Source organism: Rattus norvegicus, chromosome 15 (assembly GCF_036323735.1).
Source record: "Rattus norvegicus strain BN/NHsdMcwi chromosome 15, GRCr8, whole genome shotgun sequence".
NCBI lineage: Eukaryota > Metazoa > Chordata > Mammalia > Rodentia > Muridae > Rattus > Rattus norvegicus.
Window position 1 is genome coordinate 3,391,344 of NC_086033.1, and position 14,040 is coordinate 3,405,383.

Sequence of the window (14,040 nt, forward strand, 5' to 3'; positions counted from 1 at the left end):
AGAGAGTGACAAGTCACAACTGTATAAAAGAGGACTCTATATCTGACTGAACATGTACCTAAACTCTCTCCAAGTACTTTTAAGACAGTGTTTCCTATGGTCTTGCTTCCTAAGAGGATGGAGAACCCAGGTAGCTAGAATTCAAGGTGAGAAGATCCTTCCAACCCTAATTCTTTTACCTTTTAAGTTTTCAATTAGATGGCTGTTTTACATATTCATAAGTCAGTTTTCTTTTCTTTCTTTGTGGCTAGTGTATAAGGCAAAAAAGTCCCTTCCCTCGCAGGCCTGACCTCACTGTTAACCCTTGCCCACTCCTAATTACACACTTACACTCTTCTCTATGTTCACACCTAATTACACACTTACACTCTTCCCTAAGTTCTCTCACAATAGACTTTCCCATCTTCTCAGGCTAATTCCTTCACATTTCAAAAATAGCCTCCGTAAAGTAAAACAAACTTCCCTTCTTATCTTCCCACCACATTCCCAAAAACAGCCTTTGGCCTACTTTTGATTGCATGTGTACTCTCCAGCCTGAGGCTGGTTCACAGTCCCAGCCCAAATCCACCAGAACTTTATACGCATCAGGGACAGAGTCCGCATTTCTTAAGGCATCAAAACTGTGATGAAATAGCAGCATTATTTTTAATATCCATAGACATACACCACCCAAAATCTACCAAGAGATGAGCAAAGAAGCCAAATGTGGTAGAACGTATTAAGCAAAGGACCAAACAGATGGTTCAGTGGGGTAAAGGTGCTTGCCACCAAGCTTGGTGACCTGACAATCACATGGGAGAAATCTGATACTTTAAAGATGTCCTCTGAGCTCTACATGCATACCGTGTGTGAGTCGCCTGAAGAAGGTTCTGGGGACTGAAAACGGGTCCTCTGGAAAAGCAAGAGGTGCTCTTAAATGCTAAACTACTCCAGACAGTTTGTTTGCTCCTTTGTTAATGAAATAGGACAATAACCCAGAATATGGTAGCACCCACCTATAATCCTAGTACTTGAGACACAGGGGCAATCGAATCAGGAGCACAAAGCCATCCTAGGCTACCGAAGTTCAAAGTCACCTTGAACCACAGGAGACCCTGCCTCAAAATAAATGACTAAGAAAGGTACTGGGCTTAGAGGTTAAAAGCTTATATTATTCTGGCAGAGGACACAAGTTTGAATCCTAGCCCTCATATCCAGTAGCACACAGCCAGCTCCAGGGTCTCGGTCTGTCTCTGTCTGTCTCTGCCTCTCTGTCTGTCTCTGCCTCTCTGTCTGTCTCTGTCTCTGTCTCTGTCTCTGTCTCTGTCTCTCTCTCTCTCTCTCTCTCTCTCACACACACACACACACACACACACACACAAATAAATCATTTTTAAATGAGGGAAAGGAAGGAAGGTAAGACAAGAATACTTAAGCTAACTGCTCAAATCCTAAACCTAAACCCAACTCTTGCTTTAAATCAGGAGTGCAATGAAACACTTTTTCCTTACTGTTATTCCAATCAAAAGACAGCAATTAAAAATTCAAACCAGAGCCAGGCACATGCCTTTGATCCCAGCACTTGGGAGGCAAAAACTGGCGGCTCTCTGAGTTTGAGTTCAGCCTGGTCTACAGAATGAGTTCCAGGACAGCCAGGGCTACACAGAGAAATCCTGTCCTGAAGCCCCCCCTCCCTGACAAAAAAATTAAGCCAGGTCCGTTCTTGAAATATTGCTACTTGGGAAGCAAAAAGGATTATTTGAATGTAGGAATTTAAGAACAGCTTGGGCAACATAGCAAAACCCTATCTCAAAAACAGAAAGAAAGAAGAAAGGAGGGGGAATAATGGGTAGTATAGATGGGTATAGTTCAATGGTATCGCTTCTGCCTAGCAGGTATAAAGCCCTGGGTTTTAATCAATTTAATCCCCCACCAATTCCAAAAAAAAAAAAAAAAGGAAAAAAGAGATTGTCTTTAATCATGGGAAACTGGAAATCAAAGGTTCGACTACCTAAAGCTGTGATATTTCTCCCACAGTTAGTGAAAGTGTGTACTGCACGGCATATGGAATTCTACTGGAAGCTTTCACTGGCGCTTTGCCTTGTTGAATAAAAGTTAGAGCTATGCTTAGGCCTTTTTAAAATCAACAGTCTTCTCAACTAGATGAATGTTTAAAATGTGACTTAAAATTCTGGGAAAGCATATTAGTGATAAAATCTAATACAGACTGAGCTCTTGAGTATGTGTCAATAAATAGTTCTAAATATTTCTGTGAACTCAGTTAATACAAACAACACCGAGAGGTACACTTTATCTGTTTTACAGAAGAGGAACTAGGAACTAAATAATTTATCCAATGGTTCCTATCACCAAATAGCCAAAGGTAGGGAGGGTCAGGGCCTATTTTATTTTTCATTATGTGTATGGTGGGGAGGTGCACGACAGTGCAGGTGCCTGCAGAGTCTAGAGGACAATGACAGGATTGTCTCCACAGGCACAATGGGGTTGTGCCTGGAACTTATACAGCATGACTTAGATGGTTGTACTACACGCCATGATTTCTGTTTAAATATCCTAGCATTGATCACAATACCCAATAACGCACACACTTACAGTATATAATATAATGTTAATATTTGAGAAGTTATGATTGTATATGGGTATTCAATCCATCCATCCACTTATCCAACTTATCTTATGCATTTTATTCATTTTATTGAGCAACTTAATACATAGTACTGGCTGGCCTGGAACTCTACATAGACTAGGCTAGCCTCAACCTTAGAGATAATTCTGTCTCTGCCTCCAGAGAACAGAAATGAAAGATGTGCACCACCAGAGCCAGCTTCTCCCAACCCCTTATTAACATATGAATAAAAGTGTACTTCCCACCAGGTAAACAGTGAGCGTTTTGGGGTGGGAACTCAAAGGTGAAAACCGTCGGAAGCTAGATACTAGAGGACCATCAACTTCCAACTCTAAAACAGGCATGGCCTTTTTCTTCCTTTACAGAAAGCTTACTTGTGGGAATGATTTAAGCTGTGTTCAAACGAAGGAATGACTTTAACCTGGACAGTGGCCAACTGTGCTAAGAACTGCAGCAAATGCAGCCACTTTCCTCTTAAAAGTCACTCAACTGGAAATTTTATCAGTGGGAAGTTCTCTAAGGGCCAATGACTCTATTTTCTGCACCCCAGTGAGTCTCAAAATACTGTTAGTTCTAATTTTCAGCTCCCTCTCCATGCACACACATATGCAGCCCACGCTCACACCAACCCAAAGAAAGCCTGACTTCTCATAGAAGACAGAACACATATTTTGGAAAAGTCCAAAATCTGTATGCGGTATAATATCATGTTCTTTACTAATTCTCTCTGTGTTCAAATAGGCATTTGAGATAGAATGACATTTGGGGACAGGACATAAGAACTACCAAGTCTTCCAATAGGAAGCCATCTTCCTCATCCTGAAATAGCCTAACACAACACCAGAAATACCAAGTATTAAAGAACAACACACTTAAGGAGGGGCTACAGAGTCCTTGTCCTCAAGAAACCAACAATCTAAAAGAAGACACACCCAGGAGAAGTGGGGAAGCAGGAGAACTTCAGTCAAGTCAATCATCCAAGATTGATGGCCCAGCATATGAAGTACAAAATTTACAGTCTTACCAAGGGGAAGAGGCAATGCAGCCTCTATTTCCTACGTCTAATTGTGAAAGTCCCCTCTCACTCAGTACCCTATCATCCACATATCATCTCTGCATGTAATGCACACATTTAAACAAATTTAATCAATGAGTCTTTGTGTCTTAGTCAGGGTTTCTATTCCTGCACAAGAAGCAAGTTGGGGAGGGAAGGGTTTATTCAGCTTACACTTCCACACTGCTGTTCATCACCAAACGAAGTCAGGACTGGAACTCAAGAAGGTCAGGAAGTAGGAGCTGATACAGAGGCCACAGAGGGATGTCTCTTACTGGCTTGTTTCCCCTGCCTTGCTCAGCTTGCTTTCTTATAGAACCCAGGACCTCCAGCCTAGGGGTGGCACCACCCACAATGGGCTGGGCCCTCCCCTCTTGACCACTACTTGAGAAAATGCCTTTCAGCTGGATCTCATGGAGGCATTTCCTCAACTGAGGCTCCTTTCTCTGTGATAACTCCAGCTTGTGTCAAGTTGACACACAAAACCAGCCAACACACTTTTGACAGCATATCTTGAAAAACATGGCAGTATACAAGGTCTCGAAGTGCAGCCAGGTAACTGCAGCCTAGCTTCCTAGACAGCATATGGAAGATAAAGTCTCAAAAGGGTACAAAGTGATTGGGTCTCCTCTCTTTTCTTTGTAATTTTTATTTTAAACATGGTCTCACTACATAGCCCTGGCTGACTTGGAACCTTCTGTGTTAATCAGGCCTGCCTTTGACTCTCATGTGCTAGAATTAAAGGTCTTTATCATAGAGCCAGCTTTCTTTGCAAATTAATAAACAGGATAGTACATTAAGGGTGGTTCTTAGTTTTGTTTGCACTTTTTTAATGGTAAAAAAATGATAAAAATGGTATGTCTGTATATACATATATATGTGTATATATTTATATATACACATTTATATATTTATATATAAAATCTTCTAACTTTTCCATAATGAAAATATAATTTATACCAGACATGGTGATGCATTCCTGTAATTCCAGCACTTAAAGTGGCAGAGTCAAGAGGATTTTGAGTCCAGGACAGCCTGGGCTACATAGTAAAACCCTGTCTCCAAATATATATACATCTATACATAATTTTCAACAAGGAAAGTTTTAGCTAAGTTCCTAGCTAAAATATACTCCTTAGAACTTAGGTGGTAACTGGGGGACTCAGTTCAAGGTCATCAAATCTGAGACTAGCCCAAGCTATGAGACTGAGGCAGGAGGAAAGATCTTGAGTTCAAGGCCAGCCTGGGCTACATAGCCAGTTCAAAAAAGCCTAAGCCACACAGCAAAACAAAGTCTAAAAGAACTGTGTTGGGGAGGAGAGAGGTCAAGGAGAAATTTGTTTTCTTCTAGTTCTATATCTAACACCTATAGGAAGGCTTAAAATTAGAAAAGGGTTAGAGTTATCTGAGAGGAAACTCATCTGACAGAATACTCTTCTCATCAGAGTCCTCAACACAGAGCTTTATTCCAAAGACACCTATAAGATCAGATTCTCTCTGATACTTCCTACTTAAAGAATGCTACTTCTTTTGGTAGCACCAAGTGCTGGTTCTAGTTCCTGAAACACAAGAGAAATCGGTGTATCAGAGGAAGGACTTATCTTTAAAACCTTTCATTTGTCTTTCTACTTCCTGTCTGGCAGGGTGATCAAAATCTTGAAGTATTAAATACTGAGCCATGTAAGACTGTGTGTGTGAGTGTGTGTGTGTGTGTGTGTGTGTGTGTGTGTGTGTGTGTGTAGAGAGAGAGAGAGAGAGAGAGAGAGAGAGAGAGAAGAGAGAGAGAGAGAGCGCGAGTGCATTTATGCCAGTATGCAAAGTCTCATGATGACCTTAATAAAAGAGGTTGGATTTGAATCAGCCAGAAAGAAAACTAGCAGATCAACTTGAAATCTTTGTCTCCTGCCATATGGTTCAGAGAAAGACAGCTCTTTAATGCGGAATTCATGACTCATAGTATGAGGCTGCACTGTAACCAGCAGGGCTCCGAATAATAGAGGAACACCTGGTCTAAACCGTTACATTTTTTAAAGGCACTCCCAAAAAGAGAATGCAAAATCCCAAGCCTCTTCCAGATAGGAGGCAGAGTCTTGAGCTATGAATTTAGTAAGTGGCCTGCATAGCTGAAATGACTCCTAAACAGAGAAACCACAACTCAAAATAGCCCAAACACTTTTGCTATCTCAGACAATGGGCAATTAGCCATCCACTCCTCCCTTAGTACATATTTGCCCTGTATAAATTTGGTGAGGCTTTAAACTTGGCTATACAGGATGTTGGAAAGCTAGAGACTAGACGTACCAACTGTACATTGATTCCTAATGTTGTACACATTAAAATGAATGCTATGCAGATTCATTTAAATTTAAAACTTTGTACTGTAGGACTATGACCAAAACAGCACAGCCCTAAAAGTTACCAGAGGAGAGAAACACCTTAACTGAGCGGAGTATTTCACCAGAGCACACACATGACCCGTTACCCTGCAGTATGTAGACAACGTGGGCATCCCATTACCCTTCCCAAAGGTGTGCATTACCAAGAGCCTGTCAGAAGGCTTTTGCTTTTTTAACATATGTACTTTCTTTTTTTATTTTTTGTACAGTGGAAGGGGGTAGTGCATGTGGCAGTCAGAAAACATCTTGTAGGAGTCAGTTCTCTCCTTCCACAACGTCCGTTCCAGGGATCAAACTTGTCAGGTTTGGCAACAAGCACCTTTACTTGCTAAGCCATCTTGCTGGCCCTCGGTTTTTAAATGACTGCCCTCTCAGTATACAAGTACAGTATAGGGTACGCACGTGCACGCACGCACGCACACACACACACACACACACACACACACACACGAGTTCACATCTTATATGTGGATAAACAAGCAGTGGCTAAAATAAAATAAAATAAACAGGCTACTGTATTTTTATTTATTTTATGTGTTTTGACCACACGTATGTATGTATACCAAATGTGCTCCTGGTACTCATGGAGGTCAGAAGGTGTCACATCCCTGGAAGTGCAGTTATGAATGACCACCACACGGGTGCTGCAAACCAAACTCAAGTCCTCTCTGAGTGCAACAAGTGCTCTTAACTACTGAGCCATCTCTCCAGCCTCTGGGCTGCTTTATCTTTAAGCAAACAGACAAGAAGTATTGTATTAATACCCAAGTGAGTCCGAGCTCCATAAAGGTATTTTCTCTAATGCTACCTTTCTTCCTAAAAATAATGGGAGTGGGGAGGGGCCAAACCAAAGCTACTACTGCTGACTCTTGCTGTGTGTATTTAGAACTAGATCAACGCTATTTATACAATAACTAACTTCCTACTTTGTAGATAGAAACAAAGATTTAAGCTGGGCTCCATTAAAATTACAAACATGGTTGCAGAAGTATACACAATTTCCAGAAACCTTCTGTTCTCCCAGATACAGGAGTGCTAAGATTATCAGATAAGGTTCACATCAGTCCCATTAAATACTTTTTGATCTTAGACAAAGTTTTTTAAAGGAAATTTCATGATCTCCCAAAGAATATATATAAATTTATTTCAAATATTACTTAGTTTTAATAGGGTTCAAGCTAAGCAATCACATATTTGACTTAATCTGTTTTAAACACTTTAATATTTTTATAAATACTTTATATATTTATTTAATAAAGTATGTAGAGGCTCATCTGCACCTACTCTTTAATTCCTGAGAAAGGAAAGGGAGGAAGAAGGAAGGAGGAGATAATGCTGAGACTAAGGGTAAAACCGCCACCCACATCACATCACTCTCTATGTAGAACTGTCATGACAGCCACGCTTGCCCACAGACACTGCTGCCAAGCCCAGGACAAATGGAAACGTGTGACTAACACCATTCTTGTTGCCTCTAGTTCCAAGTGGAACTTTCCCACTGATACTTAACCCCGACCTAAGCAGATGAGGAGCAGTGGCGGGATCAGCCAGAGGACGTGGAGTAAGAAGCAAGGGTCTGAGTCCGGGTAACTAGCTAGAGGGAAGTCATATAATTTCTCTAAACCATCATTTCCTTATCTATAAAATAAAGCCCTCACAACATCTACCTACTGGATTGTTGCAGGATCTAGAGACACGGCTCAGTGGGTAGTGTTTTCTGAGCAAGCATGAAGAACTGATCTCAGATCTCCACCATCCATGTACAAAGTGGTACTTAGGACTGTCCATCAGTAGCCTAGGATGAAGGCAGATCGATCTCCAGGGCTCGCTGGCCAGCCAGTCTAGCTGAACCTGTAAGCTCCACGCCAATGAGAAACTCTCTCAAAAATTATGGTGGGAAAGCAGCTGAGAAAGGCATGCCTCAACCTCTGACCTCAAAAAAAAAAAAAAAAAAAGAAAGAAAAAAAGAAAAAAAAAAAACCACACTCACGGGCACACAGGTATGTGCGCGCGCTCACACACACACACACACACACACACACACACACGAAATGAAGAAAAAACATCTTTTTAAATTTTCCAGCTGACTCCTCAAGTGTGGGACAAAAATGACAATTCCAGGGCTGGAGAGATGGCTCAGCAGTTAATAGCACTCACTCTCTGACTGCTTTCCTAGACAGGACTCAGGTTCAAGTCCCAGTACCTACACAGCAGGTCAAAACTGTAGAAGATCTAACACCCTCACACATACGTGCAAGCAAAACAGCAACACACACAAAATAAAAATAAATAAATCATTTAAAGAGAGTGGGACCTGTGAACAGGTAGTAAAAATACACTTTAGCCAGGTGGTAGAGGGCACATATCTTTAATCCCAGAACACAGGATGCAAAGGCAGGCGGATCGTTGAGGTTTTTTTTTTTTTTTTTTTTTTCTTTTTTTCGGAGCTGGGGACCAAACCCAGGGCCTTGCGGTTGCTAGGCAAGCACTCTACCACTGAGCTAAATCCCCAACCCGGATCTTTGAGTTTTAAGCTAGCCTGGTCTACAGAGTGAGTTCCAGGACAGCCAGGACTACACAGACAAACCCTGTCTCAAAAAACAAAAACAAACAAACAGAAAAAAGTTGTTAGATACAATCACCAAACTACTATGTTTCAGATTACTATAGTTGGACATAGTGGCACACACCTTTAATTCCAGCTTGTGTTGAGGACAGAGAGATAGGCAGAGTTCTGTGAGTTCCAGGCCAGATAGGTCGACACAGTAAGACCTTGTCGAAAGAAAGAAAGAAAGAAAGAAAGAAAGAAAGAAAGAAAGAAAGAAAGAAAGAAAGAAAGGAAGGAAGGAAGGAAGGAAGGAAGGAAGGAAGGAAGGAAGGAAGGGGAAGGGGAAGGGGAAGGGGAAGGGGAAGGGGAAGGGGAAGGGGAAGGGGAAGGGGAAGGGGAAGGGGAAGGGGAAGGGGAAGGGGAAGGGGAAGGGAAGGGAAGGGAAGGGAAGGGAAGGAAGGCAGGCAGGCAGGCAGGCAGGCAGGTCGGCCCAGGAACTCCAAATCCAAACGAGCCCTGCTCCCCCAAAAGCAGCTCCAGTTGGAACTTGCTTTTTGGATGCTATAACATTCTGCACCTTTGCCTAAGTAGTTCCTTCTTTGTAAGGCATCCATTGCCACAACTGTATAGATGTTTCAATCCCGTCTTAAATGATTAGCTCACATGCTATATCTTCCATGAAGCCTTTTCCAATTCTCTCATAAAGTCATCTCCTTCCTCTGATCCTGCAGTGATTTGCTTTGTGAATGCCACCTCTAACTTTCAATCTAACATATCGATTACTGTTCATCATTCTTACTGCTCTAACATTCAAGGAGGATTTCTGTACATTTCTCTTTTATAAGTGAATGGCCATGTTCAACAAGTGAGAGTTTCATCTTCCTCCAATAAATGTAACTTTGGAAATACCCAGATGTCATTTAGACACCAGCTTCTTCAATGGTGGGTCATGATCTCATAGGTTCACAACCTAGAATGTGGGAAGGACAAAATATGGCACCAGTAAAAGGCTCCTGAACCACATCATAAATCGAAACTGCTTCTGGCCACCTTCGTCCATGCTGCATGGAGCAACTTCACAGCTTTGGACCTAAACACATGACATGCATTTGCGCTGTGCATGGCCTTACCTGAAACACCGCCACTCAGATTCAGAACTGCCATCAGTGATAAACTGCAGTGTCTTTACTGTGCACACAAAGTTTCTTACACGTCTATTTAATTAGAGGAAAACGAAGACATGTAATATTTTCTTATCATCATTCCCAAGCATGTAAGTATCAAGTTAGAATGTCCTTAGATTGATTATATTCAGATGATTGAGTTTTTTAAAATGCTAAGTTGCTGACAAGTTGCACAAAAAAAGAAAATCATTCCATGGGATTTTTGGCTTGGGAGAAGGACAGGACTTCCAACAATTTCTGAAATGGCCCTCATACACAGTTCTGCCACTTGGCACTACATATTTATGTGAAGCTAAGTTCTCAGAACTGCTATAAAATCAAAATACACATCGACTCTGAAAAACACTGAAGACGCTCTGTATTGCTGAAGTACCGAGTATCCAGCCAAGAGTTAATTCTCGACACACAAATAAACAAGCACATCTACCTCGTTATACTAGGCAAATTGACTTGCATCTTCTATTAATGGTAAAATTCTATCTATACCAAAGAAATCTTTTAAAATAAACTTATAATTTATTGATAACTGTTTGCTTTATATGCCTATTTTATATATCTATATAAATAAGGCTGAGTAAAAATTTCTCAAGCCAAAAGGAGTCACAAGTAGAAATAGTTTAAGAAGCCAAGTCTTAGACCACAGATGCTATGCCAAGTAGATGGTTTAATTTCACTCAAAATAAACATTTTCTTGACCAAAGACTAATTTGGCATACATATATAAATCATCTAAGAGTAATTCCAAGAGAAGCACTGGAACCAAGATACAACCTCCTAAAGTAATCTGAAACATTCTGATTATATGGACTCTGAAATATTTGCTCAAGACTTAACTTCATTATATTAGAGAAAGAGCATGAGTTTTGCAACCCTAGAATTTTACTACCCAGTTACTATTATTTCTCTACTGCTTTTAAAGTTAATTCCTTTCTACTCTTCATGCAGTATCTGAAGCATAGGCCTCAAGCCTTTATGGGCCCGCTAGCCTAACTCCTCACATGGTTCCTCTTCCTTTAACCCTCTTTTTATTGAGCCATCTGTGTGCCAACACTGAAGACTGGAACTGGGGAAGAGCAAAAAAGGTTTCACTTGCATTGTGTGTTCCTGACAGGAGTTAGGAACTTGAGAAGTGTGCAGAACCCAGACATTATGAAAAACAGTTGATAGTAAGAATTGATGGGTTGATGGGTCCTCTGGCCTCCCTAGAATCCATATGTTCCTCCTCACACAACACTCTCCCCTTCACCCTCCCAATTTGTGCATCTTGTGGAATAAGACCTTCTGCTAAACAACCCGTATGCCATTCACTGGCCTCGAGTCCAATCTCACTTCCCGACCTGCAATCAAGACAATCCACTTAGTGAAACCTGGTAACACCTTTATTTATGACTGTTCATCTGCCCAATCCTCTCCAACTTCAAATACCTTTTATAGGTGTTAGGACGTATATGACTACATGGTTTTTTTTTTCATCTGATATCTGCCCTTGTTTCTTTTGTATGTCTCCTGAATATGACCATCATAACCACCTGTGGATCTACTTTTAAAAACAAAACCTTTACTCCTGGAGAGCCTTCAGTAAGTCTGGGATGGGAACTGGAAAGAGTCCTATCTACAAAGCCCCACTAGTGATTCCCACGCACCCCCTGAGGCCACTGATTTATCAGCCTGCTCTTTCTACAGCACATATTCAGTGCTTATTAATTCATGGCACGGAAGCTCATAAATAACTTTCCTCTAAATAGCCTAACCAGATATCAACCAACCCCTTGACTACACCAGCTGTGTTCCAAGTGCAACATGTGGTTTTAAGATTTCATTTCCTCAAGTACTACACGGAAAGACACCATTACCTTGTCTCTTTACATTGTTTCCCATTTGTTGAAAAACCAGAGGCCTGGAATGCGGCCATGTCAGACAACACTACATAAGAATGCACTCTGGGATCTGAGATTAAAATTAGCTACACAGAGAAGGAGAACGAGATAGACAGTCTGAATGAGTACACCGCTCCCACTCAACAGTTTCTTACTTAATCAGTATAGAAGAACAGAAATTTCTGTCCCTAGTCCCGCCCCCTTTCCCCTCCCCCACCCCAGCTTTCTCGATACCAGTCTCCTAAAATGCTTGAGACAGTCCCGGGACCCTAAAGGCCCAGGAAGACCTTGCGTGCTCTAAAGTCCTATAATCAGATAAATAGCACAAGCCCCACCCGACTGACAGTTACCTATCAACTACCCTGACACACCATTTACTTGGTTAGGAAGCAGTATGAACTTTTTCCTGAGTAGTTCTTCACAGGCAACAGCAGCAGTCTGAGTCATACCCAGTCTCGGGCAAGTGTGACATTAGCCAGGGTACAGTTATGGGACTAGTCAGTCTCTCTCTCTCTCTCTCTCTCTCTCTCTCTCTCTCTCTCTCTCTCTCCCCCCTCCCTTTTCAGAAGTGGAGATCAGTGGAGAGCCTGCGGCAGGCAGTTAAGTGTAGTCTAGGAAAGGAAGCCCCAGCCTTCCCCTCAGGCAGGGGCTGCAGATCCTAGAGTCCACAGGCCTCTCGGCAGCTCCATCTTGCTTCCTGCCAGAAGGAGGGGCAGAGGAGAGGCCCCCCGAATCTGGAAAGGCCCCAGCGGGAAGAAAGCCATTTGACAGTAGGTAAAGCTGGGTGAAAGGCTTCACAGAAGGAATAAAATGAATGACTATGGGGTCAGGCAGAAGTAAAGCAGGGCTCCTGGTTATGAATTACTGCATAAAGGTGTTAAGAGTCCCGGAGGTGTGAGCAAAATGCCCCGAAGGAAAGGAGGCAGCGACAGAAAGAGAAGGAAGCCAAAGAGAAGGAAAGCAACAGACACCAGGATCCCTGGGGAGGGCTGGGCAGGTGGGTCTCGGGGGACACAAGTGTTAGAAAGGCGAGCAGCCGGGTGCAAATAAGAATCCTTAGAAGTAAAGGCAGAGAGCCCGTAAGAGAACCCACCCACAGGCTGGACAGGAGAGGCCTAAAAAGGAGCTAAGAGCAAGGTAGTCAACGGGAGGGACGCGAGCCTGCCCAGGGGAGGGACCGTGAGACAACCTAACAACTATCACTTCTTCGGCGCCTACTACGGGCGCACACACGCTAGGCACTTTACAACTAAAACCTCGCTGACTCTTTACAGCACAGCCCCAAAGCAGGATTTCTCACGGGTGCCCCCATTTTATAGATGAAGAAACTGAGGCCCCCGACAGACTCAGTGGCTTGCTCAAGGTCACAGCCCAGAGAAACCGGCATTCGAAACCACGGCACCTGCCCTGAAGCCCACCCAGCACTCCAAGCGCCTGCGAATGCAAGCAGCGAGGAGGACCGGGACCCTGGGGACGTCTCCCGCCCGCGCTCCAGTCCCAGGCCCGGCGCGCTCACCCGGACGAGGTTGCTGACGGCCGCCTGCACAGCGGCCACGGGCGCGGTGAGGTCAGGAATGGCTTTGCCGTCCACCTCGCCCTCCTCGTGCATAATCACCAGGTGAGAGATCTGCTGCGCCACCGGCTCCAGGATGCTCTCGATCGTGCGCGTGTGAAACACCGGCATCGCGGCGGCTGGCGGGGCGGCGAACCGCAGGCAACAGAAAACCGGGAACCGTAGGGCCGGGAGCCGGCGGCGAGAGACTGACTCGGAGCGGCGACTAGAGTCCGGGCTTCCCTCAGCGTAACCAGTCCCACAGGCGCCCCGCCCTCTCACGTCGCCGCGCCCAATAGCAACGCCGCTCAGAGCCCGACTGCGGCTTCTATTAGTCTTCCTTCGAGAAGCTCCGCCCCCAAGGCCGCGCCGCCCCGCCCCCATTCCCAAGGGAGGGGCCTGGGATTGGGGCTGCGCCGCAGGGATTGCGACCGGATTCCCGAACCCTCTCGCGGGGCGCTCCTTATAAGGGCATAGTGGGAGCGGAGCGTGCGACTGTACTGGACTGGCCACGCCCCCAGGGGCCGCCTCCCGCCTCAGAGTGGCGGAGCTCCGCCCCTCCGCAGGATCACCTCAGTAGGGCGGGACATCCTCACCTCAGGCTGTGCGGATGCGGGGAGACCCAGGCTTCCCCCGGTCTCCCCGCAGGGTGCTCCCCTTTTACCGTCACCGAACGCAGTCAAAACACTGTTCCGTCACCTCCCAGTAATTTACGAGAACGTAAAAAGACCCAAACAACAAAAACACACCAAGAAAGGTGAGTGCCCACTGATTTACACTATCTGCCGTCACGGTTAAGTTTT

The 14,040-nt window shown here is 43.9% G+C and overlaps 1 protein-coding gene across 2 annotated transcripts in view; it reads right to left on the reverse strand.

Moving 5' to 3' along the window:
* Window positions 1-13,548, reverse strand: part of Vcl (vinculin) — an 89,823-nt gene extending 76,275 nt beyond the window's left edge. The window contains exon 1 of one of the 2 annotated variants that reach the window (NM_001107248.1): window positions 13,202-13,457. In NM_001107248.1, the coding sequence (NP_001100718.1) occupies window positions 13,202-13,369 (168 nt within the window). In that variant the 5' untranslated portion in view covers window positions 13,370-13,457. Of the gene's footprint in view, window positions 1-13,201 lie in introns of both variants that reach the window. The other variant, XM_006251639.5, reaches the window with a different exon arrangement.
* Window positions 13,549-14,040: the final 492 nt, after the last annotated feature.